At 43.8% G+C, this 26,297-nt stretch overlaps 1 protein-coding gene across 3 annotated transcripts in view; it reads left to right on the top strand.

The window, feature by feature from the left end:
• Positions 1-23,456, top strand: part of CENPI (centromere protein I) — a 122,132-nt gene extending 98,676 nt beyond the window's left edge. For all 3 annotated transcript variants that reach the window (XM_030210014.1, XM_030210012.1, XM_030210013.1), the window contains exons 12-21: positions 2,252-2,340; positions 3,508-3,622; positions 3,731-3,795; positions 4,050-4,144; positions 6,212-6,344; positions 7,536-7,660; positions 12,590-12,638; positions 13,252-13,485; positions 21,867-21,908; positions 22,539-23,456. In XM_030210014.1, the coding sequence (XP_030065874.1) occupies positions 2,252-2,340; positions 3,508-3,622; positions 3,731-3,795; positions 4,050-4,144; positions 6,212-6,344; positions 7,536-7,660; positions 12,590-12,638; positions 13,252-13,485; positions 21,867-21,908; positions 22,539-22,691 (1,100 nt within the window). In that variant the 3' untranslated portion in view covers positions 22,692-23,456. The remainder of the gene's footprint in view (positions 1-2,251; positions 2,341-3,507; positions 3,623-3,730; positions 3,796-4,049; positions 4,145-6,211; positions 6,345-7,535; positions 7,661-12,589; positions 12,639-13,251; positions 13,486-21,866; positions 21,909-22,538) is intronic.
• Positions 23,457-26,297: the final 2,841 nt, after the last annotated feature.

Here is a 26,297-nt window from a genome sequence, read left to right as displayed (position 1 = left end):
TTGCCGAAGGTGGTGTCGGAGTTCCATCTGAACCAGTCAATTGTCTTGCCAACATGTTTTCCCCATACACATACCCGCCCTGGTGAGGACACGTTGCACACCTTGGACTGTAAGAGAGCATTGGCCTTTTATGTGCAGCAGACGAAGCCCTATCGACAGTCTGCCCAATTGTTTGTTTCTTTTGATCCCAACAGGATGGGAGTTGCCATCGGAAAATGCACCATCTCCAATTGGCTAGCAGATTGCATTTCCTTCACTCATGCCCAAGCTGGGCTGACTTTGGAGGGCCATGTCACGGCTCATAATGTTAGAGCCATGGCTGCGTCAGTGGCTCACTTAAAGTCAGCCTCCATTGAAGAAATTTGCAAGGCTGCAACGTGGTCATCAGTCCACACATTCACATCTCACTACTGCCTTCAGCAGGATACCCAACGCAACAGTCGGTTTGGGCGGTCGGTGTTACAGAATCTGTTTTGGGGTTTAGAATCCAACTCCACCCTCCTAGGCCCATTTCTGTTCTGTTCCAGGCTGCACTCTCACTTGGTTGTGTTTCTTTCAGGTCAGTCTTTATGTCCTCGCCGTTGCGAGGCCCAATTGACCAATGTTCATTGTTTTTAGTGAGCCTGGGTGCTAGGGATACCCCACATGTAAGAATATAGAGCCTGCTTGTCCTCGGAGAAAATAAAGATACATACCTGTAGCAGGTATTCTCTGATGACAGCAGGTTCCATATTCTTACAACCCTCCCTCCTCCCCGTTGGAGTTGTCTGTTTTTCTCTTGTTAGCTTTTTATATAACTAGTTGGTCAGGCGGGAAGCGGCTCGCGCATGCATAGTGCGCCCGGACCCGCATGGGCGAGCACTCTGAAGACTTCTAGGTTTTTCTATAGAAAGGTTCCGGTCTCCTGGGCCGTCACGGACAATGACCCACATGTAAGAATATGGAGCCTGCTGTCCTCAGAGAATACCTGCTACAAGTATATATCTTTATTTTCTCTGTGTTACTTAACTATCATGAAGTTCAGGCACCAGAAATAGGCTGCCATATAATCACCTTTCATAGAGTATAGGTTTTTATTTTTATTTTTTAAGTTTATACAGTATTGTGGGGTTCAGGTAAACAAAATACTCTCATTTCCCATGAAAAAGTTCATTTCAATATAAATAAAGCATTCCTTATCTATGCCAGACCAGTCTAGACAAATGGGTTATATTCCCCTGCCAGAAGATGGAGTCAGAGAAAAACAGCTCAGAGCTGATTTTACTCCCCTTATTGTGCTGCCTTCAGTTCCTTACTATTTCTCTGGCTTCAGCTGATGGTGGTGCAATTATAAGTAGGCAGCTCCCTGCAAAGCTGTAGGCCTAGATTCCTAGTGGAGCATAAACGCCAGGAGCAGAATGGCAAGCTGAGACATCAGTCTTACCCAGGCAGGTGGCAGGCCAGTTAGGTGGGAAGGAGGTGAGGTACCTCATTTTCTGCTGCTCCTTGGGGCCTTAAGGTTCACTTTACCAGGTTGCATGCTGTGTCCTAAGCTGAAACAGGGCTATTGCTTCAGAAGTCATTTGTAGGGCTGCAGTATGATCCTCCTTCCATTTTTTTTTCTTTTTGAAACATTCCAAGTTTGATGTTTGGGCTAGGTTGGATAGTGCCTTTGATTGGGCAGTCCTAGGAGAAAACTTCCTTCTGCTGTGTGGGATAAAAGCTCTGGTACACCCCATTGTTCTGGACTGGCCTAGCAGGATAAGGAAGGTGAAATTGTTCTTACATGTTAATTTCCTTTGCTTGAGTCCTTGTAGCCTACTCCAGGACACGCCTCAGGAATTCAGTAGGTTCCTGGGTCCTAGGTCTGCTATCTGTCTGTATATCGTTGGCTTTGCTAAAATAGCCCTGTTGGGACCTCTGTTCTCTCTCCAATGTGGTTCTCTTGTTTTTTTTCTCTTAAGTGTTTTGATTTCTTTGGTATTGGTATACTTGACTGTTCCTGTTATATTGATGTCATTGGACTGTCTCTGCCTCCATCTTCTAGTAAGAGAAAAAAAAACCCATAGGTGTGGACTGGTCCAGCAGGACTCGAGGAAAGGAAATTAATAGATAAGAACACGTTTCACTATAGTTTCAAATGATCATTCTTAAATTACTTTTCTGAATGTGGCACAGTTCATGCGTATCTTTGTGAAGCAGTTGCTGTTTCTTCATTTTTGAGTAGTTGTCCAGACTTTGGTTTGACATTTTCATGATTTACGTTCTTCAGAATGTGCCTGGTACACTGGGAACCAACATAATGAAACGGAGGTCAGGACCTTCTTAGACACCATCGCCAATGCACAGCAGTTTCTACAGGTGAGAATCCCTTTGAACATGGTGGGTTTTTTGGTTAGGCATTTTTTTTCTCTTGCTTCTTTGGACTTCTGGTCAGACCTCATTTGGACTACTGTGTATAGTTCTGGAGGTCAGACATTCTAAGAGATATAAACAAGGTTTGGATTCGTCCAGAGGGTAGCTACTAAAATGGTCAGTGGTCTTTATCATAAAGCTTATGGAGACAGGCTTAAAGATCTCAATATGTTAACTTTGGAAGAAAGGTAGGAGAGGATAGATATGATAGACATTTGAATACCTTTGTGGCATAAATGCATAGGAGGGAGGCTTCTTCCAGTTGAAAGTAAGCTATGGAATGAAGGAGTGTAGGATAGGGGAAAAGAGAGAGGATTTGATATATTACCTTTCTGTGGTTACAATCAAAGCGGTTTACGTATTATATACAAGTACTTATTTTGTACCTGGGGCAATGGAAGGTTAAGTGATTTGCCCAGAGTTGCAAGAAGCTGCAGTGGGGAGTGATGGATGAAGATGAAAGAAGATACTCGAGTGATCTAAAGAAATAGTCATTTTTGGAAAGCATGGTGGATACATGGAATGGTTTCCCAACAGAAGTATTGGTGGAGGGGGGGGGGAGGGGGGGAAGAGACCATGACTGTACCTAAATTCAGAAAAGCAGGACAAGCACAGGATCTCTGAGGGAGAAGAGGGTATTGTAGACCTTAGTAATTGTATGGGTGGTCAGACTTGGCAATGTGTCATTTTCTATGTATTTAATAAGGAACATTAAGACTTTTGAAGTTACTGCACAGTAATTGCCAAAAGTGAGTGGTAACTGCCAGGGATGCTCCCTGTCGTTTTGGTAGCATTGCTGTGCAGTCAATGCAGGAAAGACTAGAATGCTTGACTTTGACAGCATACAATGCAGTTATCTACGTCTTTTGAGGTGGGGTTAGTGCAGAGCATCTGCCATGTTAAGTTAATGCACGATAATTACCTCTGTTAACTGTAAAGCACAGTCCCTGCACATTTCATATTCTGAAATGCTGATTTCTACATGTTAAACTGTAACTCAGCTTACAGAATAGGATCCTTAGTATTTATGAGTAATTGAACTTTTGATCTGTTGTGTGGTCCAAATTTTGTGGTGGTCCTATTCTATTCCCATGCTATGTCATTTTCTCACAGGAAGGATTCTCAAACTGTGAAGAGTTCCTTTACAAGTCCATTCCTCACTGGAATGGTTGCTATCGTTCGCAGATCTTGCAGCTTTTAAGTTGGATTCCCCTCACTTCCTTCTCAGGTATTTGGCTTGTTTATTCCATTGAATCTGAGGAACCCAGTACTCGGCTGCTGGCTTCAAACAGCATCCTAATGATGTCTTAAAAATGCCTTCCTTTTATTTTTTCAGAAATGGAGCAACTTCTCTATGAGCCCCTGGGTCAGATATTCTTCACATCTTCCTTGTATTTCAAGGTGAGGTTTGGCTCCTATTTATTACCTGGAAGAACAAGGCACTGTAACTCTACCAGCTTCTATAATGTAATGAAGAATGCTATTAGGATAGACACTTCAACTCTATTTTTGTTCATCTTGCACCTCTTCTCATTGCTTTTTGTTTCCTTGATCATGAAACTGGTATAGTGCTTTCTGTTTCCTGTGACATGATTGTGAGCACCTTGATCTCTGGGTATGGAATTAACTTGTATTGTGCTGTTTTGTTTTCACAGTGCGGTGTTATAGAAAGCCTGAAAGAGATGCTACAGAATTGGCTCTCATGGCATGCTTTTTATGCTGTTCAAGTCAACATACAGGATAGCCCTATGTAAGTTCATTTCTAGAATATAAATATGGCCACACAGAGTTGAAAGTATTATGTAATATTTTCTCTGAGGACAAGCAAGGTAGCAAGCCTTTACAACACGGGTATGCCATTGACTGTACCCACACAGGAAAGCTGCTCGAGCTTAATAAGGTACTAGAAACTTTTGAGTCACTTCACCATCCGTAACACCACTTCCTCCTGCCTCTGTCCCACAAGACCACCTCAGTCTTCCTAATTTTGCAGGGCTGATCAGTTGTCACCAGTGCCCACCTCAAGGCAATCTTTTTGATTTTAAGAGTTTTGTTTTGTAAGCTTCCCCCACCCCTTCTGTCCTGTTGCTGCCATATGGCTCTTTTCCAATTAGTTTTTTTTCTGTTTTTCCTTTGTGTTTAGCCTGGTGTAGGCCTTAGCAGAGGACATCAGGCTCCTGTTTGGGGTGTCTTTGGCTAAGATAACATCCCAGTCAAGTTTCAAGTTTATTAAAAGCTTTTGCTTTACTGGATAAAACTACTTGCCTATCTCTTGATATACCATTTTATAAGTAAAAACTTTCAAAGCGGTTTATAATTAAAATTTAGAAACAGGAAAAGAATTCCATATAGTAAGAAAAAGGTTAGTAAAAATATAGAATATAGGAAGTTTCTAGTACTTAAGCCAGAGAAGCTTTTCCACACAGACTCCATCAGTGACATCACTCATGCAGTGAGGACTTGTATCTTTCAGTCCATGGAGAACACCTGCTATAGGTGAGTAGCTTGGTTTTACTGGTAGCAGATGAACTCCTGAGGTGAACCACAGACAGGAGGAGAGTTATTTCATTAGCCATATTTAAGGCTTCTGAGTTTATAAATTATAAGTTTGTGTTTATTTTTCAGATGAAGGGTTACCTCCCTCTTTGGGGGGGGGGGCATTAAAAAATGTACATTTATTGGTGGTGTCATGCACAGGTACAGTTGCTGCGAGAACCATTTTCCGTTGGAATCAAATATATAGGTTTGTGTCACTTTTATATCAGCACAGAAAAGATGCAATCAAGACAAGCTGGAGGAAGGCAAAAGAGTACTAGGGAAGCAGTGCTTATCCAGTGAACGCCTATTAATTATTTTATTAGGTTTTTTTTTTTTACTTAGGGTGTGTTTTATTGATGTTCATTGGTTAAAACCTAAACTCAGAAGCCCCAGGCAAATTTGAGGTCACCTTACACTGGTATCCCAAGGTCGGTAAATATGAGTCCAAAAGAATTACCTTCCTCTTCTTTGAACATGTGGACACAATCAGCTTTTTAGTAGCTGTTCATTCACCCATCATTCACGTGGTCTGCCTTATGTCAACACCTAGAAGAGTTCAGCTTTACCAAATCTAAAGCAGCAAATTTTTAAAAAGCTGCATATAGAATTGTTGATTATTTGAAAGTGCATTAAACTTTAATTATGTACTCTCTGTAAAATAATATGCATATGGATATGAAAATATTCAATCATTGTAATACACATCTCTGGTGCATGGTTCCTCTTCTATATATGCCAAAATGGGAGCTGCTAAATAAAACTCTTCCTAATATAAAAAGAACTTTGTAAAATAAGACCATCTTGTATGTGTTATCCAATGCAAATCTAGAAATGGGACTCCTTTTTAGGTTTCCTTCATAAATATATTCTCATTTTGTTTTTAATTCAAAGTAAACATACATTCTCAGATACCATGAATAATAGAGGGGGAGGTGATTGTGATAACTGTTTTATATTTTTCACTTAAAATCTACTAGTACTACTAGTAGAAACTTAGCTGATGCATGGAAATTCAATTACGGTCCAACATGTTGTCATTTTATTCCTATGCAATGGACTGGAATGGCTGCGGTTTCTTTAGAAATGCTTCCTTCTTGTGTCAGGTGTTGCACTTGATGGCACGTGCTTAAGCTATTTGAACGTTAGCACTTTGCGGGAGCGTTGCAGATCTGGAAAGCCCCGAGAGATTTTACACCAGGTTCTCAATCCATCACTTATGTTTGTGCTGACTCTAATCTCTGTTATTCATCTGTCTTTTTTTGTATCTGTGCTGTTAAAGGAACAATACCTTGTCCGGATTGGTGAACACTGTCTGTGATCTAATCCATTTTGTGGGACGGATTTCTACAATTGCTTTACACATCACAAACAGTAGTTTACTGCTGCATTTTATTCTAGACTTTTATGAAATTGTAAGTATCTCTTTCTTTGCTTCCATTGGAGATTATAAACTGTGAGGAAGACAGATTTACAACTGTAGTCTTTAAAAAAAAATCAATATTTCATTAGGATTGGAGAGCTTTCAGATTATTTGAATGAAAAAAACAGTTTGGTGCAAATGACTACTACTACTAATAGCATTTGTATAGTGCTACCAGACGCACGCAGAGCTGAACATGACGTCCTTAAATACTTAAGATGTAAACATTCAGGAATCAGAAGATCTTAAGATTTAACTTCTCATTTTTCTTATCCACCAGATCAGACAAATGAATTATGCCCCTTTTTCAGAACAAATGAGTATGAATACTGCACCATATAAGGCACTGTACAGCCAGATCCTACTCAGTTTTTCTCTGTCTTCAGCAGATAATAGACTGGCATTTCATGCAGTGTGGGACTGAATTTAGGGTATACTCCTTAGCCTTGTTGGAGAACTGTGTAACCAGTTGAGTTCAGACAGGGGAAGATCATGGCCCTTACCCCAGAGGGAGACATCGTGATGAGTTGATTCTTCTCCCAGCTTCCCTTTTACTGCTCAAAAAGCAAAGCTGCTCTTCAGTAGCCAAAAAAATCACTTATCTTGGCCGTCAAGTCTCAACAGGGACCCGTTTCGCTCGAGTTTCTTAGCTACATGCTGAGAACTTCCCCAAATTGCATGCTTACAGCATGTCAATGCAGCCTTCACTTAAGCCACAGCCATCTGCATTGATACGCTGTAAGCATACTATTAAGGGAAGTTTCTCAGCATGTAGCTGTTGAATATTGACAAATACAGTTGTCTCCAGAAGAAGCTCAGGCAAAACGGGTCCCTGTTGAGACTTCACTGCAAAGATAAGCACATTATGAGAGTGTTCTGTTGAAATGCTTTTTGCATAATGATTGCACATAGTTTGCACATGTTGAAATAGTGGAGGTTGGAGGTTTTTTGCCAGTATTTGTAATGTAAATGCAAGATTGAAACATTTTCAGGTTTTGAGTACATTGCGGTGTTCTGAGGCTTTTTCCTCCAAATTTTATCTCCTGATATTGTAAGTACCTGTTGCAAGAACATTTGGTTTACATTTTGATTTTGGTAATAATACTTTTTGATTTTGTGAACTTGGTCCTTTTGTAATATATATTTGTATCCATGAATAATATACCATTTTCTTTCTTACCAGGTATGCGATATGTATGTTAAGTATGCTATGCCCCTGGTGGTACTCCCTCCTTCAGGAGTGTTCTATCCAGCATTGCTTAGTTTGGAGTCAGTCAATCTCAATCATCTCTGTTATATCATGTACAGGTATGTATGAAACCTGGTAGTCTATACACTAAACAGTATATGGTAATGCATAGAGAATACCATACTGGCCTGTACCACCTCTTTCTACAGGAAGGTACAGGTCCTTGGAAAATTATTAAATATAACGTCATTGTTTGTGTCCAGTCCTTGCAAGTGATAAGAAAACAATCCATTGTATTTGCCAGATATATAAACACAACTACCACATTTGCTGTTGCAATTATGTGGCATATTTTCCCCTATTTGTATATTTATAATGTCTATATTTTCTTTGATAAATGTAAAGCGATTTGGCAGCTTAGCTTGTGAAACCTTTACTTCTAAGTAGGGGAAAATATCTTGGATATTGGTTTTGTGAAAAAGGGGGAGGAAGAGGGTCTGGGAACTTCTAAGATAGGGGGAGAGGACCAGAAAAGGAGAGAGGTTCTGGAATTTGATGGATGGAAAAAGTGAAAGAGAGGAAAAGAAAGGAGCAAGCAGAGAGGAAAGTGTCCTGGTATCCCTACCTCACTCTCTCTCCTTATCTTTGGTCATTGCTTTCAGGTACACATACTGCCCCCTCCCACCAAGTCCTTTCACCTGACCCAGCTGATGCATTTCAGCCCTTCTCATAAGTTCCTAATTCTCTGTCCTATCCCACCAGTTTCCCTTTCTCTGTTCCTCCACCTCTATCATTTGCGTTCCTGTATGTTGATTTGGCTGATTTAAAAAAAATTAGGATTGGGTCTCCCTAATTTACAATATTACAACCTTGCTAGCTTACTGAGATTGGTGAGGGATTGGGTTTTTTCCTCGAGTCTGCATTCTCCTTTAGAGTTAGAGAAGGCTTATTTCAGTCCTTATAACTTAATTACCTTGTTGCATGCAGATAAAACTTTGCTGCCAAAGTCATTTAGAAGTTGTATACTTTTGATACCTTTACGAGAAGCATGGAGAACTCTGGGGAAGAAACTGGGGGGGGGGGGGGGGGGGGGGAACCAAGCACGTCAGAATTACTGGCTATAAAGGGGAATCCGATGTTCACTCCAGGGATGGAAAATCCGGTTTTTATACAATGGGAGAGAAAGGGTTTCACCTGTTTGAAGTCAATTTTAGACGTAGAAGGGTAACTTAAACCATTAAGACAACTTGTATCCTCAGATGAGGGGGGCTGGGGGGACGCTTTCGGTTATGGTCAGATAAAGCATTATGTTCAATCCTTGGATGGGAAGGCACTCAAATTCCAATTGGGGGAGAAAATTAAGCAATTTTTTGATGAAATTTCAGATGAAGCCCCATCAATTTCACACCTTCAGAAGAAACTGTGGACTTTGACTCCGAGGGTGGGGTTGCCTCAAATTTGTCAGAGATGGGAGGCAGGTATGGGAACAGATCTATCTAACTGGGACATTGAAGCCCATGTTAGGAGTATTCCCCAATTGATCAGCGGAGCAAGTTAAAGGGAATGTGCATTTAGGGTATTACACAGAGCATACTTCACACAAGTTCAGAGCAGGAGGGGTTAATACGCCAAAATGCTTGAAATGCAAATTATTGGAGAACACTTTTTACCATGCATTTTGGGAATGTATAATGGTTCAGAACTATTAGAGGAAGATAGTGGCTTTTTTGACTTCATTAATATCATGTAAGATAGTGGGCACTTCCCTCCAATTGATACTGGATTGTCCAGGCGCATTTCGGGGCCTAACCGCAGATGAAACACTGTTATGTCATAAGCTTGGCCTGGTAGCGAAAAAATGTATATTACAATCCTGGACTTCGGCTAAGCCCCCTGAATATTGGCATTGGCGCAATAAGGCACACCAGCTAATGACATGGGAAGCAAGAGAAGCAAAGGGTTCATGCCGACATAAAGCGCGTTTCCTTAAACTCTGGGGGAATATGTTAGAAACATTAACTCAGAGAGGACGGAGCCTTATACTTAATACATTATGACTGGGATAGCAGGTAAGAGTACACATTTGCGGGATCATAAATACACACATTTGTTGAAAACAAAGGGGGAGGGGGGTGGGGGAGGTATTGGTAAGGGGATGGGGGAAGGGATAAGTGCTAACAGGGACTGTTAATTTAATAGTCTACTATATAATGTTCATTAAAGCGGTGGTTTAAATGGAAAGGTATCATGCCTATGTTGTGTTTAGTTTCTCACATTCTGTAAGGCCGATAATTGACGTACAAGCATGGTTGTGTTTATTTTTCTAACATAAAAATATGAGCACTAAAGTGTTAAATGTAGATGACGAACTATACGTTACATTAATTGGTCGGTTTCAACCTCGAAGAAGCTTTATTGTGTAAGTTCTGGCATAACATAAAAGTTGGATATCATGTTATTAAAAGGAACTGTGGTTAAAATGTTAACTATAAGCTAGTGGGAAGGGGGGGGATAAAAGTTAAACGATTGACGGTATGTATCAATATGTAATTGTTGCAGACAATCTCTTCTATTTAACTGTTAACGCATTTATATTGTGAATGTGCATTTTCTGTGCTGTCATTAATAAAAAAATTGTTGAACATTTTTTTTCAAAAAAGAAGGAAAGCAGTGGCACCATGGACCATATTTTGTTACTCTATTGCTAGGGATCTGACTTGGATACTAGTGCCATAGATTACAAAGTGCAAATTGGGAGTCAGTGACAGAGAAGGACATGATCCAGACCTGCCAAGTTTCCTGCATTTAGTGGGAGACTCCCGCTATGGCGGGTCATCTCCTGCACTCCCACTAAAGCGGGAAAGTCTCCCGCTGAGACACACTGTGTGCCAGGGGATCCGCTGCCACCGCTGCTGCTTCTCTCTCGATGAGTAGCCGCAGCAAAAGAAGCGCAGAGCCGCAGCAGCCTTTCAGGCATGCTCTGTTGGCTCTGCCGGTCCTCTGCCCCAGAACAGGAAATTGACATCAGCGGGGGCAGAGTATGGCAGAGTCAGCGCATGCCTGAAGGCTGCTGCAGCTCTGTGCTTGTCTGTCTTGTTTTGCTGTGGCCTCTGCTGCTCGAAGCAGCAACAGCCAGTAAACACTGGGTACTGGGTGGAAAGGGTAGGGGAAAGGGTGTGGACAGGGAGGCAGGAGGTGATAAATGGAGAGAGCAAAGTGGAGAAAAAGAAAGAAGAGTGAGGACACTGGATGGAAGAGGGGTACAGAGAGAGAGATGAGTGGAAAGATGGGGAGAGAGGGGACATGGAAAAGGGCAGGAGAGAGAGAAGCTGCTGGGGAGAAACTGGGGGAGACTCTAGCTGGTCAGATGGAGAAATGCTGGATGAAAGGAGGGAGAAAGGGGGAAATGCTGGAAGGAGGGGGCAGAAAGAGGGAATATGCTGGATGGAAGGGTAGGGAGAGAAAGAGGAAAGACACTAGAAGGATGGGGAGAGGACATGCTGAATGGAAAAGGGAAGAGAGAACGGGCTAGAAGGAAGGGAGATAGAGGGATTCAATGGATGGAAGGATTGGGAGAGGGTAGATGGGTGGAAGGATAGGAAGCGAAAGAGGGAAGACACTGGATGGAAGGGTAGGAGAGAAAGAGGGAAGATGCTGGATGGAAGGGTGCAGAGAGAAAGAGGGGGAGACACTGGAAGGATGGGGAGAGAAAGAGATGAGATGCTGGATGGAAAGGAGGAGAGGATAGAGTTGGTGAAAGACTGGAGTATAAGAGGAAGGGGCCTAGGGAGAGCAAAAATGAGGAAAAGATGAAAAGCTATATGTAGATGAAGTAAAAAGAGGGAAATTAAAGAATGGATAGTAAGAATGAATTAAATGTGGATATTGAGGCAGAAAAATACATTAAAGAAAAAGGAGAGAAAAATGACAAATGGACAGGAAACCCTGGCAAGAGAGTTAAGAGAAGATGAAGGAAAAGCAGAATCAAGAGACTGGGACCAACACAATTAGAAAAAATAAATGGCCAGACAAAGGTACAGAAAATAATTTTATTTTTAATTTAGGACAAAGTAATGTGGTAGCTGTGTTAATAAAGGTTAATAAATGCAAATAAAAAACAAAATAGAAAATAAGGTGATAACCATTATATTGGACTGATACATTTTGATTAGCTTTCAGAGACCAGCACTTTTCCTCAGGTCAGAAGAGGATACCATAACAGCAGTATACTGTCCTGACTTGACATGTGGCAGGAGGGTTCGGCCTCTGAAAGCTAATTGAAAAGGGTACTAGGCTGATAAAATATTTTCTGGAATGGCCGTTGGATTGAGGTGTTCCAGAGGGCAGAGCCATGTAGAGTGAGTGGAGCAAAGGCAGAATGGGTTGGGGCTGGGGGCGTGTACTAAAATCTCCCTCAAAAATTGGGACCCCTTGGCAGCTCTGCATGACCTGATGCACCAACGCTTTCCTTGTGCCTGCTGACTATATTGGTGTGGGAGGAGGGCAGAGGGTGAGAGGTATCGGCTGTGTAATTGTATGTATGAATGACAATGAGCTCATGTGGCTTTTTTTTTTTTTTTTTTTTGTGGCTCTGATCATGGGCTAATATGTTGACAGGAATTGTCATTGGGCTCCAGTGTGTAGGGTTGAGGTACACAAAAGTCACCTTGATGAAAAAATATTTTCCATGCCAGGAAGATGTCTTCATAAATCAAATCAACACTTTTATATCACTAAAATCCCCTCCTCAGGGTTCAGTGCGGTTTACATGAATGATATTACATTAGAGAGTAAGGCATGTGTTCCTGCTCTAAGGGGTGAGTCTATGGCAAGCTGCGACTTCTTTTCACCTCTTGTTTCAACTGTATAGCTAATGCTTCTATTATTGAAAAGAACTTGGTATTCTCGGTGCCGGAGAACAAAATGTCAGAACACACTGTTACTGAGAGTGCTAGGTTTTCTTCAGTAATAGAAGCATGGACCACATTTAGTGGACCTTATGTGCTTCTTCATTCTTCATTAAGTTATTTTCATTTTGATCGTTTCAGGTATAGGAAAAACCTTGTGGCAGCAAAAGAAAATGAGTGGAATAAAAAGGTAATGGGAGCTGAAACCGTATGGCACAGCATCCTTAATTTTAGCTTTTTAGACATAAGATTTCCAAGTTGTACTGGTGACTGTTAGAACAAGTTTGGGCTTTTTCTGTATAGTAGTAACCAAAGGTATTTACAGTTCTACACAGGGAATGTAAGAGAAGCATAAAAGAGCATCTTGCCATATTGGTACTGGGAGGTACCCAAGTTGTACCAGGGACTCCGGAGAGGAGGGGATCCGAGTCTTGTACACACACTGGTTGTGTTAGGATTAGGGAAGGAAGAGGAACTTGCTGTGACAATGCTAGAACAAGGAGAGGAAAGTGAGCTGTGCTAGCTGCATTTGAGATTTGAGAGAGAAGGAAATGATCTTAGAAAGAAGGGATCAAAGTGCAGTCCATAAATTTCTACAGTGAGAAACAAGTATGAAAGATTAAGGGGTACACAGATAAATTGGAATGTGTGCTGATTTACTGAATTGAGTAAATGATGAAGATAGGATTTGAACCTGCAGTTTTGCAATTCTGTGCTCTAGACACTATTCTGCATTTAGTGTCATCATGAAACAGAAGAGAGACTGGAAATGTGAAACACTGAATCATTTTAATGTCTTTTAGTGCACGATGTGGTTAAATATCAACAGCCAGACAATCCAAGAGTATAACCAGTATGTCTTGGACATGGTTGGATGCCTTTGGACATCTCAGGCTTTCCAGAAGGATAGACATCCTCAAGGCATCTTTATGGATGCTGAAATGCTGGCAAGGACTGGAGTAGAAAATTACAGGAACAGCTTCAATATCGTCCGTCATCCAGCACTGATGGGCCATGCCATTCTCTTCTTGCAGCAGGTAAGACAGAGCCATAGCAACATGCTGAGGGCAGGGAGCTGGGGGCGGTCCGCCCCAGGTGCACGCTGCAGGAGGGGTGCAGGGAGCAGCTATGCAGCTGTCATTGCCGCCAGTTCCCTGCTTCCTCTGCTGTTACTTCCTGTTTTGGGGCAGTGGGAGCAGGGAACCGGTGGAGCTGACAACCGCGTTGCTGCTCCCAGCACCCCAGCAGGTAAGAAGAATGCACCTGGGGGGGAACTTGGAGGTGATGTGGTGGGGGGAGGGCGCAGCAGCGATCCTCTCCAGGTGGCAGCCGACCAAGGAACACCACTGCAAAGCCACCAGGGAAGCAGCATTGTGCTATCCTGAGTTGTTTTTTTTTTTTTTTTTTTCATTTTCCCCACTAGTCTTGACAGAGTTGTGCTCTATTCACGTTGGATGAGACCAATAATGAAACGGAAAATCCTAGTAAATTGCATATCAAATGATGCTTTCTTCTACAACAACTGTCTTGTCAGGGAAACTTCAGATAACACGTTACTGTGTAGCTGTTCTTTTCTTAGCATCCTTACCCAGACCCAGTCCAGAACCTGTGGGTTGTGCCCCATCAACCAGCAGATGGAGACAACAGCAAAGACCTGTGAGCTCTGCCCCATATGGGCACCCTGCAGCCTTAGGTCTTCAGTATTTCTCTGTCTCCAGCAGCTAGTGATGGGCGAATTGTGCAGCTACTACACTGTTTACATAAGGAAGCTCCTGGGCCAATTGAACTGGGACCCAGTTGAGCAAGGGGGTTTAGCGGAGTAGACGTCTGGCTGACATCTACTCAAAAACAACCCCCCCCCCCCCCCCCCCCCCCCCAAATTCTGGACCAAGAGAGAGATCACTTTCTGCAGGTCTTTTTCTGCCGTCATCTACTATGTTATGTTACTGTCGTCTCTTCTAATTGTAAGTCTGGGAGATTCATTCAAGGCCTTAGGAAAGAGTCATGTTGAAGGACATCTGTAGGCTGCTGCACAAGGCTAGATTTTGATTACAGTGGGTATACCTGATGAGAGGCACGCAGTGGCTTAGCAAGGGCGGGGCGGTCCGCCCCGGGTGTCCGCAGATGGGGGGGTGTTCCGTCGCGTCTCTCTCCTGCCACCGTCTGCCTTTTTTTTTTTTGTTTTTAAATCCGTGCAGCCACACAGGCAGCGCTTCGCGTCTGCCCTGCGTGTGCTGTGAAAGAAGTAAATCGTCAGCGCTGGCTTCGGGGCTTTCCTCGATGTTCCGCCCTCGAGGAAATAGGAAGTTACCTCACAATAGGGCTGGACATCGAAGGAAGGCCTGAAGCTAGCGCTGGCAATTTACTTCTTTCACAGCAGCACAGACAGGGCAGACGCGAAGCGCTGCCTGCGTGGCTGCACGGATTAAAAAAAGAAAAAGGCAGGCGGTGGCAGGAGAAGAGGGCTCTGTGGCTTCAATGGAAGGGGGACGGGACTAGGTCAGGGGGGAGCTCAGAGGGGAGAAGGGGATTGGAGAGGGTGGGGGTGCTCAGAGGGGAGAATGGGGATTGGAGAGGGAGTTGGGGGAGTTCAGAGGAGGGGTGCTCAGAGGGGAGAATGGGGATTGGAGAGGGTGGGGGTGCTCAGAGGAGAGAATGGGGATTGGAGAGGGAGTGGGGGAGTTCAGAGGAGGGGTGCTCAGATGGGAGAAGGGGATTGGAGAGGGTGGGGGTGCTCAGAGGGGAGAATGGGGATTGGAGAGGGTGGGGGTGCTCAGAGGGGAGAATGGGGATTGGAGAGGGGGTGGGGAGTTCAGAGGAGGGGTGCTCAGAGGGGAGAAGGGGATTGGAGCGGGTGGGGGTGCTCAGAGGGGAGAAGGGGACTGGGGAGGGAAGTGCTCATGGGAGAAGAGGTCTGAAACTGGAACTGGGGGCTGAAAAGGGGCAGGGGCTGAAACTGTGGGGACTGGGGGCTTTAAAGGGGACAGGGAGAACTGGCTGGGGCTGAAGCTCGGGACTGGTGAGAGAAAAGGGCTGGGGTTGAAACTAGGGGCTGAAAAGGGGACAGGGAGAAGTGGCTGGGGGCTGAAGCCCAGGACTGATGGGAGAAAAGGGCTGGGGACTGGTGGGATAGTGGGGCTGAAAAGGGTGGCAGGTGGGAATGTGGGCTGGAACTGGAACTAGGTGCAGGTGGAAAGAGGGGGCTGAAAAGAGGGGCAGACCCTGGATGGAAGGGGGGAGCGTGAGGGAGGGCACCCTGGATGGATGGGAGAGGGAGGGCAGACCCTGGATGGATGGGAGAGGGAGGGCAGACGGATCGAAGGGGCAGAGAGAAAGGGCAGATGGTGGGTGGAAGGGGGAGAGAGAAAGAGGGCAGATGGTGGGTGGAAGGGGGAGAGAGAAAGAGGGCAGATGGTGGGTGGAAGGGACATTAGAGAGGGCAGACACTGGATTTCAGAGAAAGAGCGAAGACAGATGCTGGATGGAAGGAAGACAGTGAAAAGAAGATGAGGAAAGCAGAAACCAGAGACAACAAACTGTAAATAAAATATATATTTTTTATTTTTTTGCTTTAGGGTATAGTATTGTATCTGTGTTTATGTGCTAATAAATGTTTATAAATAGAACATATAAATAAGGTAATCATTTTATTGGACTAATTTTTAATACATTTTGACTTAACTTTCAGAGAACAAAACCCCCTTCCTCAGGTCAGGATAGGATACTATAACAGCACTATACTGTATTGACCTGAGGAAGGAGGTTTTGGCCTCTGAAAGCTAAATGTATTAGTCCAATAAAATGGTATTTTATTTTCTATATTTGTTTTATTTCTATTTGTTAATTTGTAAAGTGATCGGATTTGTTAGTTTTTTCAAATTTTATATTTTGCACAGTACTAGGGGACATTTTCTGTTTCTGTGGTGTTGCATTGTATGCAGAGTCTGGCATCGGGGGTTCAGTTTAATTTTTGTCTAAATAGAAAGTTTATGATTACTTATTCTATAGTGGATTAGGGTGTATCTGTGTTTGTGAAAAAGACATGGCTTTCGGTTGGCATTGACTGTGCAGGATCGACGATCTGTACTAATCTGTCTGTTTTCGTTTTACAATAGGTGAATTGATGTTCTAGTGCTCACTGTAGCGTTTAAGATGCTTGTGTGACTTGTAGAAATGACTGCTTATGGTATGGTAGAATTGCGCTATAGGTCCTGAGTGTTTTGTATTCTCGGTATGCCTAGTACTGGATTTGGGGGGGGGGGGGGGGTGTTAAAAAATGACCGGCCCCGGGTGTCAACTACCCTAGCTACGCCACTGGAGGCACAGATTCTCTTACCCATGGAATCCCAGTGCACCAAGTGCTAGTCCTGTTATGACTGGTTCACTGCCGCAAATGAATGCACTTCCTTTCATGGCAGGCCCTCAGGTGGATCATGGGGGGAGCCCTGCGGAAAGTGAAAAAGCTATTTTACAGAAAATGATGAGGCAGAAGCTGTGGGAAAAGCGACCATGTTGCCTCATTCTTCCTCTGAAACAGCCTTAGGCATGGTGTATCTGAGAGAGGCATTTGGCCCTCAAAATGTGGATTTGGGACAACAAGAAAGGTCCCTGCAGGCTATGGAGGACTCTCCAAATTATTTAGGACCCTCTGGCGCTTCTAGGGAATCTGAGAACAGGTATGCCATTCTTCCCAGTACCAGCAAATGAACCTCTAAACTGCTTAGGTCTAAGTGGTATATGAATAAATGAAATTTGTTTTGTTGCTCAGTAAAGCTTTTCCGTTAGTATTTTCATAGAGATCTTGGACCAAAGGCTTTCAAACCCTAGATGATTCAAGTTGGTTATATTGACAACAATTTCAGACCAAACAGGATCTCTAGGAATTAGTGCTGGTTCTGTGGCAGAACAGCTAGAAAAAGGGGAAATACCAGTGGAAGAGAGGGTGACTCTTCAGTAGTTTCATCTGTTTCAGAGGGAAAAGTTATGGCTGTAATTTCTAGGACCTGGAAACTCTTAAGCATTTCAGTGGCTCCAGTTCAACAGGCTCCTTCTGCAGGAGATCTGTTTTGGTAGGATTTAGATCTAGAAAACCTTCCAAGGCCTTTCCAAGTCACCAAGCCATTCAGACCTTTATTTCAGCAGTGGGAAATTCCTGAGTTGGGTCTTGGGGTAGGTAGGCTATGGCTAAATTTTATTCTTTGCTTCCTGAGGAGAAGGAAGAGTAAAGGAGGCCTAAATTGGATGTTTTGTTAATGGTAGTTACCAAACAGACAACTATTACAGTAGAGGGGAACTCTGCTCGGTAAATCACCTCAAGACCCACTACAAATTCACCACTACTCCAGTCCCTGATGGGGTGCCCTCTTGGGTTGATCATTGTGCTTTTTTTTTTTTTTTTTTGTGAGGAGGGGGGATAGCGGGAGGGAGGGAGGGAATGGGGGTGTTTTATTAATGATATAATGTTGATTTTCTTGTTATGTTTCGTAACCTAAAATGATTGATAATTGTAAAGTTAAAAAAAAAAAAATCACAACTGCTCCTTTCCTCAATTACCCTTTTCCCCAAGAACTGACCCTTCCCTTTCATCATCTGTTTTGTATTGCTCCCCACTAGATCTTTTGCAGCATTCACCCTACTATCTTTAACTACTCTACGGAAATTACTTCAAGCTATGTGACTAGAGGTCGACAATCTCATTTTTGGCTTTGTAACTGAAACTGGCCCGGCCATGTTTTGGTTTCAGCCAAAACTGCTGGTACATTTTGGGCTAAAACCAAAATGTCCCCCTCCCACCATCCAATACAAAGCAGGGCTTCCCCTTCCTCCCTTGACAGTCACCCTCCCACCACCCCTAGGCCCTCCCCGTGCCTACCTTAGAAGCCCTGGTGGTCTAGTGGCATAGTTGGAACAGGATCTTAAAATGGCTGCTGGGACATCCAGTGGCAGCATCACCGGAGGGCCCACTTTCTGTTGGGGGGAGAGGGTTGGCTTCAGTTTGGTTTTGTCTGAAACTGTGCAGTGAATTTCAGCCGATCGCCCTCCATGTGACCCTCTGGATCTCCTTCAAATGGAGCCCCAGCATGGATTCTGAGAAATTGCTCAAATCTGCTGTCAACCATTTTCCTGGACCTGATTAATACTTGTATGGCTTCTGGATCAGTGCCTGATATATGGAAAAGCTCATTGATCAGACCATGCATTGAAAAGAAAAAAAAAGCCAATTTAAAGAAGTTTTGTTCAAAAAAAAAAATCAAGCCAATTTAGATGCATTCCTGCTATCTAACAGCTATCCTATAGTGAAAATCCTACTTTTGTGGTGAAGGTAACTTTGAAAGCTGTCTTAGTCAAATCCCAGAATTTCTGCATTTGTAATAACACTTGCTATCTAAAGGAGACTTTCTTTTTTGACAGCCGTAGTATAGAAACCACACTTACTGATGTTAAGCGATATCATTTACATTTTGGTCTCTGGGACAGATGTTCTTTTAATTCAGCTGGATCACACTTTTGTGTTTGATATGGTGGATCATTTGACTCTCTTGGAAAAGACAGGAACTAAAGGTATTCTTCTAAACTGGAGATCTTATTTTTCTTTCTGTTCATTCAAGATTGCTCTCGGGGAACAGTCTTTATCTTATCCACTCCTAGCAGGAGGCCCACAAGGTTCAATTCTTGCTCCTGTTCTTTTCTTATTTATTTGTTTCATTTGTATCCCACATTTTCCCACCTGTGTATCTTTGTCTCCGTTGGCTACCCTTGTACAAGTAAGATCTTGAGTTTCTATTTTATATCTATGTAGATGATATCCAGCTATTAGTGGCCCTATATGGTCCTCAGCCTTTCAAGGTAATTTAGCCTCCAGTCTTTCATGACTAGCATCTTGGTTAATTGGTCACGAACTAAAGCTAAATCCTACTAAATCAGTAGCTCTCTGGTTTCCAAAAAACTATCTCTACCATTTCAGCCATCAAAAGAATTTCCAATTAAAGTTTGTAATAATTAGGTCTCTAGGCGTTGTCCTTGATAACTCCTGGTCTTTCAACCCATATATTTAATTTCTCAAACAAAAATTGCTCTGTGCCCTTTGGAAAATAAATTTTAGACCATTTTTGTACAATGCAGCTCTTAAGACACTGATATATACTCTTGTGTTCAACCAATTGGACTATTATAATTCTACAATTACTTCAGAATGCTGCAGTGAATTTCTCTATAATGCTAATCAATATGACCACATGACTCCTTAATTAATCACAATCCACACTACAAAGAATAGAGTGAACACATATCAATAGGATATAATGTGCAAAGGTTAAGTTTCAACAAGAAATTGTCTGAGTCCGAGAGCCATTAACCATAAATATCGTCAATGCATACAGCTTATCGTAACTCTCCTCCAAAAACCTGCATTGAAAGGAGGGTGATCCTGGTGCCCCTGCTTAAGTGCTAGTGCAGGACACGGCACTGGGAAGGAAATGGACACCTCAGGAAAAGAGGGATGCTGCCAGGGTTCTCCAATTTGAATTTGCGTGGTGGATGCCAGAGTGATTGCAGCTGCACTTAACTATTCTGGGAGGCTGCTCCTGAAGAAGAAATATTCGAAACAGAAACTCTGTCGAGCAGCTACTCTGTGACTTTTGTAAAGATAAATGCCAGCTTGATTTGTTTTTCATGTTAGTGTATTGAACATTCTATGATATCTCCATGAAGTATATTTATTTTTAAATTGTTATATTGTGAACAGTTTGAACACTTCATACAGTACTCAACATTGTGACTAGTGAAGTAGGGAGGAGGGAGGAAACATCTGAGATACATCTCTTTTAGACACTAATTTACCAAGTCTGTTTCTTTGCCTATAGACACAGAAAATTAGAAATCAATCCCTTAAGTTGCCACGGCAGATCACTGGCAGAAACAAGCGTGGTGCCAACCATTGTCAACCTGTGTACCCATCAGTCTATTTCTCTTACCTCCCCCCCCCCCCCCCCCCACCCTCCCCACCAACATTTCACCCAGTCTCTCTCTTATAAATCCCCCTGTCATGAAACGCCTAGTCACCTACTTGGGGCTACCCCGCAGCCACTTAGAGGTTCTATCCCCAGCACAGCTGAGGTGCGCCTGCACCTGCCGTTTGTGCACTACACTAGCATCCTCCTCCCACCGACTGGGTCCCAACTGTCTCAGGGTGAGTCTCCTGCGCTCAAATTTATCCCTGATGATTCCTAGGTTACTGGGACCATACTCCTAGTGGTCCCACAGTTCCTAGAAAGCACCCACAAACCCAACACACAAACCACCAGAATTCTTAGTCCAGACAAGCAGATGCAAAAATGTTTGTTATGAAAAATTAGAACAATGAACAGAAAAAGTGCCATGAGCAAACAACGAGTAACTGAAATATGGATCAATTATAAAGCTATCTAAATAGTACCTGGGGAGTTCAGGACATATAGCTGCTCACAGGTTATCAAATATAACTGTTCACAGGGCCTTGGCAAAGAGATCTTTCTCTCTCTTCTCCCTAAGACTGGAGAAAAAGCCAGTACATCCTAGCTGAATTTGAGCTCCTAGGCCAATCAGAGCCTAGAACAACATTTTTTTAAAAGTATCTGACCACATCACTGCAGGTTAGCAACTTCTCTGTGTTAAACTAAAGAAGGAATTCATTTCTCTGTAACAGGTTTAAACATAAACAAGCACAACCTGGCCAAACTAGAGAAATATACTTCAAGAAATAAATAATACAGTTTACAGGCTTAATTGTCACACCCCCACCCTCCCCCAGTTCCTCTTGCACTCTCTCTCTTTTTTCAGGCAACTAATGAGCTTGGGAGCCTGCCACCTAGTCCTCTCACCTTGCTGTCTGCTAGGGGCAGCAGAACATCCCGATCCATTCCGCTGCCTATGTGGTCTGCAGCTGCTGAAGAAACAGTTTTCTTAGTTCCCCGTCCTAATTTTGCTTTCTATAGGCTTGAGCTACACGATGCAGGAACTTTGACTGACTTAAAACTTTGAGAACAGCCCAAGGTTCCTGCAACTCACGGCTGAATCATACAGAGAACCAAGTCATGCTGGGGACGTAGGAGAAGCACTGTTTCTTTGGCAGCACCACAAAAGAGAAACTCATTTGAAGAGACAGAATCTTGGGCACCAGGGTGCAATTTCTAGGCATCATGCTGCCCTGACACCTGGGCTTTGTGGAGGCCTGCTGTAGTGAATTTAGCACTTCATATGGTGGAGTAAGTTTTCAATTACAGATAACTTGTCCATTTTAGAGTTTGACCTTGTTTTAGTCTGCTGCTAGTTCATGTTTTTGACCATTTCCTAGCTCACTGCTTCTTCATAGAGAGATTTGCTGACTGTAGCCTAGGATTTAGAACTCACCTAACTTTCTTTATTTCCTTGGTCTTTGAAGGGATTTGGGGAAGACAAGACTGTGAACCTCGACTTAATTAAGGTAACATGTTTTCTTTGTCTCAGAATTTTAAAATTATGAGAACTGATGTCTGAAAAGAGCCCCAGTTTGTCAGTAGTCTTCAGGAAGATGCAGATGACCACATATTAGTATGAGGTTTGTGGTGCCCTGAGGGAAGGGTAATGGAATTAGTCCAGGAGTACTCATGATACGTGTAAAACATCATCCTGCTGTGCTCAGTTGTATTGCATTTGATTGTATTTTTACATTTCCTTTCATTGAGTTGTTACAAAATACCTTATTGCAGTAACCATTTTTGGCATACACAATAAGCACCTTTTATTACAGGCCATCATGGAATCAGGAAGACGAATTTTAAAACCAATGTTTTGTTTGCTGCATTCATACTTTGTGTGTATCTGTCTTGCCAGCATGAAGTACTGATAAGCCATTACTCAGATTAAATATTGTGGCAGTGGCCAAGAAGGTGAAGTTTAAAAAAAAAAAAAAATCCTCCATAAATTGGAACCATTTCTAACCGAGCAAAAACTTACTTTGCACTGAACTGTGTTCTGCATGTCTGTATTGGGTGTCATATGTGATTCTATGCAGTTTGTAATACACATAGTATTTTTCGTCATTTCTGTTAATTATTCTTTCTTTTGCTTCCAGGGCAAGCTGTGGAACTGGTATGTAGAATACCTCTACAAGAAAGGGATGCGTGGTTTGAAGGTCTTCGTTGAAAGCAGCATCAGTCGGATTTCTTGTTCTTCCCAGAGCCACAGTAACACAGCGGAATCTTGTACCTCTGTTGCTCAGAAATAAAATGCAAATGATTTATTCAGACAATTGAGTCATTGGCAGCCATGGTCCAGGGTGTGATTTTAAAGGCTTGATCAAAGTAAGATGACTTGGCTCCATTGTGAATGACACTTAAGCACCCTACCATGGAGAGACAGCACCAGGTGTTCACCAAGTTAATGGTATGCAGAATACAGGATTCCCAGAATGCCAAGGACCTTTCCCTTATTCAATTTGCTGCAGTAAGCAAGAAATATTTTGCATATCCCATCACGTTAGCACATGAGCACTGTCATTTGGGACTTTTTATTACTATACGTCTGTTGGTATGAGAAGACAGTCTGCTAGATTGTACTGTAATGTGTATATGATGCAATACATTACAGAGCCAGTTGATGGGAGGCAGAGTGGATAGTGTGGTTCTTTGGAGATGGAATAGTATGGTAGGCTGATGTTCATAGAGTATGTATGGTTCAGCACTGTAATACTGGATAGAGTGGTGCAAAGGGCACCAAAAAGCATAATTGGATGTTGTGTGACCAAGATAAAGGACAGCCAGTAGCATACAAAGGTACTGAGTAGACTGTGTGAGAAGATAGTAAATGCAAAAGTTAGTGTTCATCAGCTTTAAAGATAGGTTAGGGGGACACAGAGCTGCAAGGACAATGTAGTAGATAGAGAAGTAAGCAGCAGGCTGCTGTATAAATGTAACAAGAGGGTAATGAACAGCTCCATGGTGTGAGTTGGTAGAAAGTATAAACTGAGGTAGCATTCAGTGTATGTTAAAAACATGTTAGAATTAACTTGTTCCAGTGTGGATTGTCATTTTGTAAGCATTCTTCATTAACCTAGATAACCTCAGTGCAAGTTTTATTCATCAGCGCTTTTGGTTTAAATCTTTGAAGCAATGCTAGCAGCTTTCTTGCTTTGGCTTCTGAATTATTTTTATATTTTACTTATATGTACATAACTGTATACTTTGTATATATGTAAAAAAATGTTGATTCAGTCGGATTGCTCTGTTTTAATGTCCAATCAGTTCTTAGAAACGTTGAACTCTCAACCTTAAATTTCTGTCACCAACTGAAAATCACCATTTCCCAAAAGAGACATTTCTGCTGCTCAGCTCAGATTTCTCAGATTCCTTGTTGAAAAGGAAGGAGGATTGTAATATGCTGGGGAAAGTTAATTCTCCGAGGACAAGCAGGCTGCTTGTTCTCACTGATGGGTTGACGTCCGACGGCAGCCCCAGGTCCGGAATTCTTCCTAGCAACAAAGTTTGCTAGAGCTCTTGTGTGCATGAGTGCGCACACTGCGCATGCGTGGCCGTGTTCCCGCCCATCGCCTGAACGTGCCCCTCAGTCTTTTTTTATTTATTTATTTTTTTCCACGGTCAGGGCGGCTGTTTTACAGTCGCTCTGCGCCTCAGGAGAGAGCCCTTTGCGATTTACCGTCTCTCTTTTTCTTGTTCTCTTGTTTTTCACGAGTCTGCTTGCTTGTTCTTAAAAAAAAAAGTTAGACGACTTCACCTTCCTCTTCTAGTTTGTCGGATGTTTTTTTGTTTTCGTTTTGTGTGCGGCCCTGTTGGCCGCCCGTACGGGATTTTGTTTTTTCCCCTTTTTTGGTGCCATCGCATCTTTTCCGTCGATGTCATCGGAGATCGCCAGCGACTTCAAGAAATGCACTCGGTGCAGCCGGGCAATCTGTCACTGATCCACACGCTTCGTGTATTCAGTGTCTTGGGATGAGTCATCGCCCCGACGCTTGTACTTTGTGCCGTGGTCTTAAAAAGCGGACACAAGCGTCGAGATTAGCTCTGTGGGGAGCATCTGTTCCACGCTTTGCCCGGTTCTTCGACGTCGGCAGCGGTACCGAGCTTGGCGGTGTCGATGTTGGCACCGGAGACTGCATTGATGTCCGGAGTGCAGGTAATGGCTGTCCAGAGACCATCTCATTGGCAGCAGTGGGCCAACGAGTGGGTCTCTACCTGCCTCGAGGGCTCCTGCTGTGCAGGCCCATCAGGACCAACCCTCTTTGGACCCGACCCCGGATAGACGTTTGGATTCAACGTCTTCCTCGTCGGTACCGGGGGGGGGGGGGGTTCCGAGACCATGCTTCCAGCGAAGGCGAAGAAGCACCACCATCGGTCGCCCTCCCATCACGGTACCGAGAGCTCCGGGATGCCGAAGGATTCGGCACCCGTGAAGCTTCAACGCTGGGAGGACCGCTCACCCTCCATACAGGAGGTGTCGCGCACTTCTCCGGACAGCCCAGAACCGCCTCCGCCTCCTCAGCAGATTTGGGCTTCGACTCCTGCACTGGCTTCCCAGCTTTTCTCGTCAGCCACTCTTGACGAGTGCCTCAAAGCCATTCTTCCAGGGATCCTGGAAAGGCTGCTGTGACCGTCTGCTCCAGTACAGGGGGTGCTTGCGCCTATGGTACCGTCGACAGATGCGGCGGCTGGCTTCCCCGTCCGTGGTGAGGCCCCTGGCATCGGTACTGCTTGCGGTGTCGTAGTCGGCTGCTCTACGTGGGTGGAGGGAGCTTCATCGCCGTCGGCACGGGAGTCCACTTCTCGACATCGTCATCGAGGGCATCGCTCCTCGGCGTCGAGACGGGCCCTGCTTCAGACTGCAGTCAGAGAGATCGTGGGAGGCAGAGGAAGACCCAAGATATATTTCTTGGATGAGGAGTCTTGTGGTCTCCCTTGTGATCCTAGTCCTTCGCCAGAAGGAAAGCTTTCTCTCCCCGAGAGTTTGACTTTCTCGTTTTTTGTCCAGGAAATGTCTACGGCCATTCCCTTTCCAGTGGTCACTGAGGATGAGCCCAGGGCTGAGATGTTCGAGGTCCTGGACTATCCTTCACCACCTAAGGAGTCATCCACTGTTCCCCTACATAATGTCCTTAAGCAGACATTGATGGCGAACTGGATGAAACCATTAACTAATCTCACCATTCCAAAGAAAGCTGAGTCCCAGTATCGGATTCAGGGGGGCCCGGAGTTGATGAAGACCCAATTGCCTCACGACTCTGCGGTTGTGGATTCCGCTCTCAAGAGAGCTCGGAATTCTAGTGATTATGCCTCGGCACCCCCGGGGCGGGAGTCTAGAACTCTGGACTCTTTTTGGAGAAAGGCCTATCATTCCTCTATGCTCGTGGCCAAGATTCAGTCGTACCAGCTCTACACGAGCATACATATGCGGAATAATGTGAGGCAACTGGTGGACTTGGTCGATAAGCTCCCTTCCAAGCAGGTATAGTGATGCACAGACTTTCATGGCTGCGTGCCTCTGACCTGGAGAATCGAGTCCAGCAGTGGATTGCTGACGCTCCTTGCCGGGGGGATAACATTTTTTGCGAGAAGATCGAGCAGGTGGTAGAACGGCTCCATCAGCGGGAAACCGCACTCGACAAACTCTCCCACCGGACGCCTTCAGCATCTACCTCTTCAGGTAGACGTTTTTACGGGGGTTGGAAGAATGTTCCCTACGCTTACAGTAAGCGCAGGTACAATCCTCCTTCCCACCAGCCTGCTCAGGCTAAGCCCCAGCGCACTCATTCACGTCAACAGCATGCGCCTCAACAGGCCCCTGCAGCTCCCCAGCAAAAGCAAGGGACAGGCTTTTGACC

The sequence above is a fragment of the Microcaecilia unicolor genome, chromosome 7 (assembly GCF_901765095.1).
Source record: "Microcaecilia unicolor chromosome 7, aMicUni1.1, whole genome shotgun sequence".
In the NCBI taxonomy this organism is placed as follows: Eukaryota; Metazoa; Chordata; class Amphibia; order Gymnophiona; family Siphonopidae; genus Microcaecilia; species Microcaecilia unicolor.
This window is presented reverse-complemented; position numbering and strand designations above follow the sequence as displayed.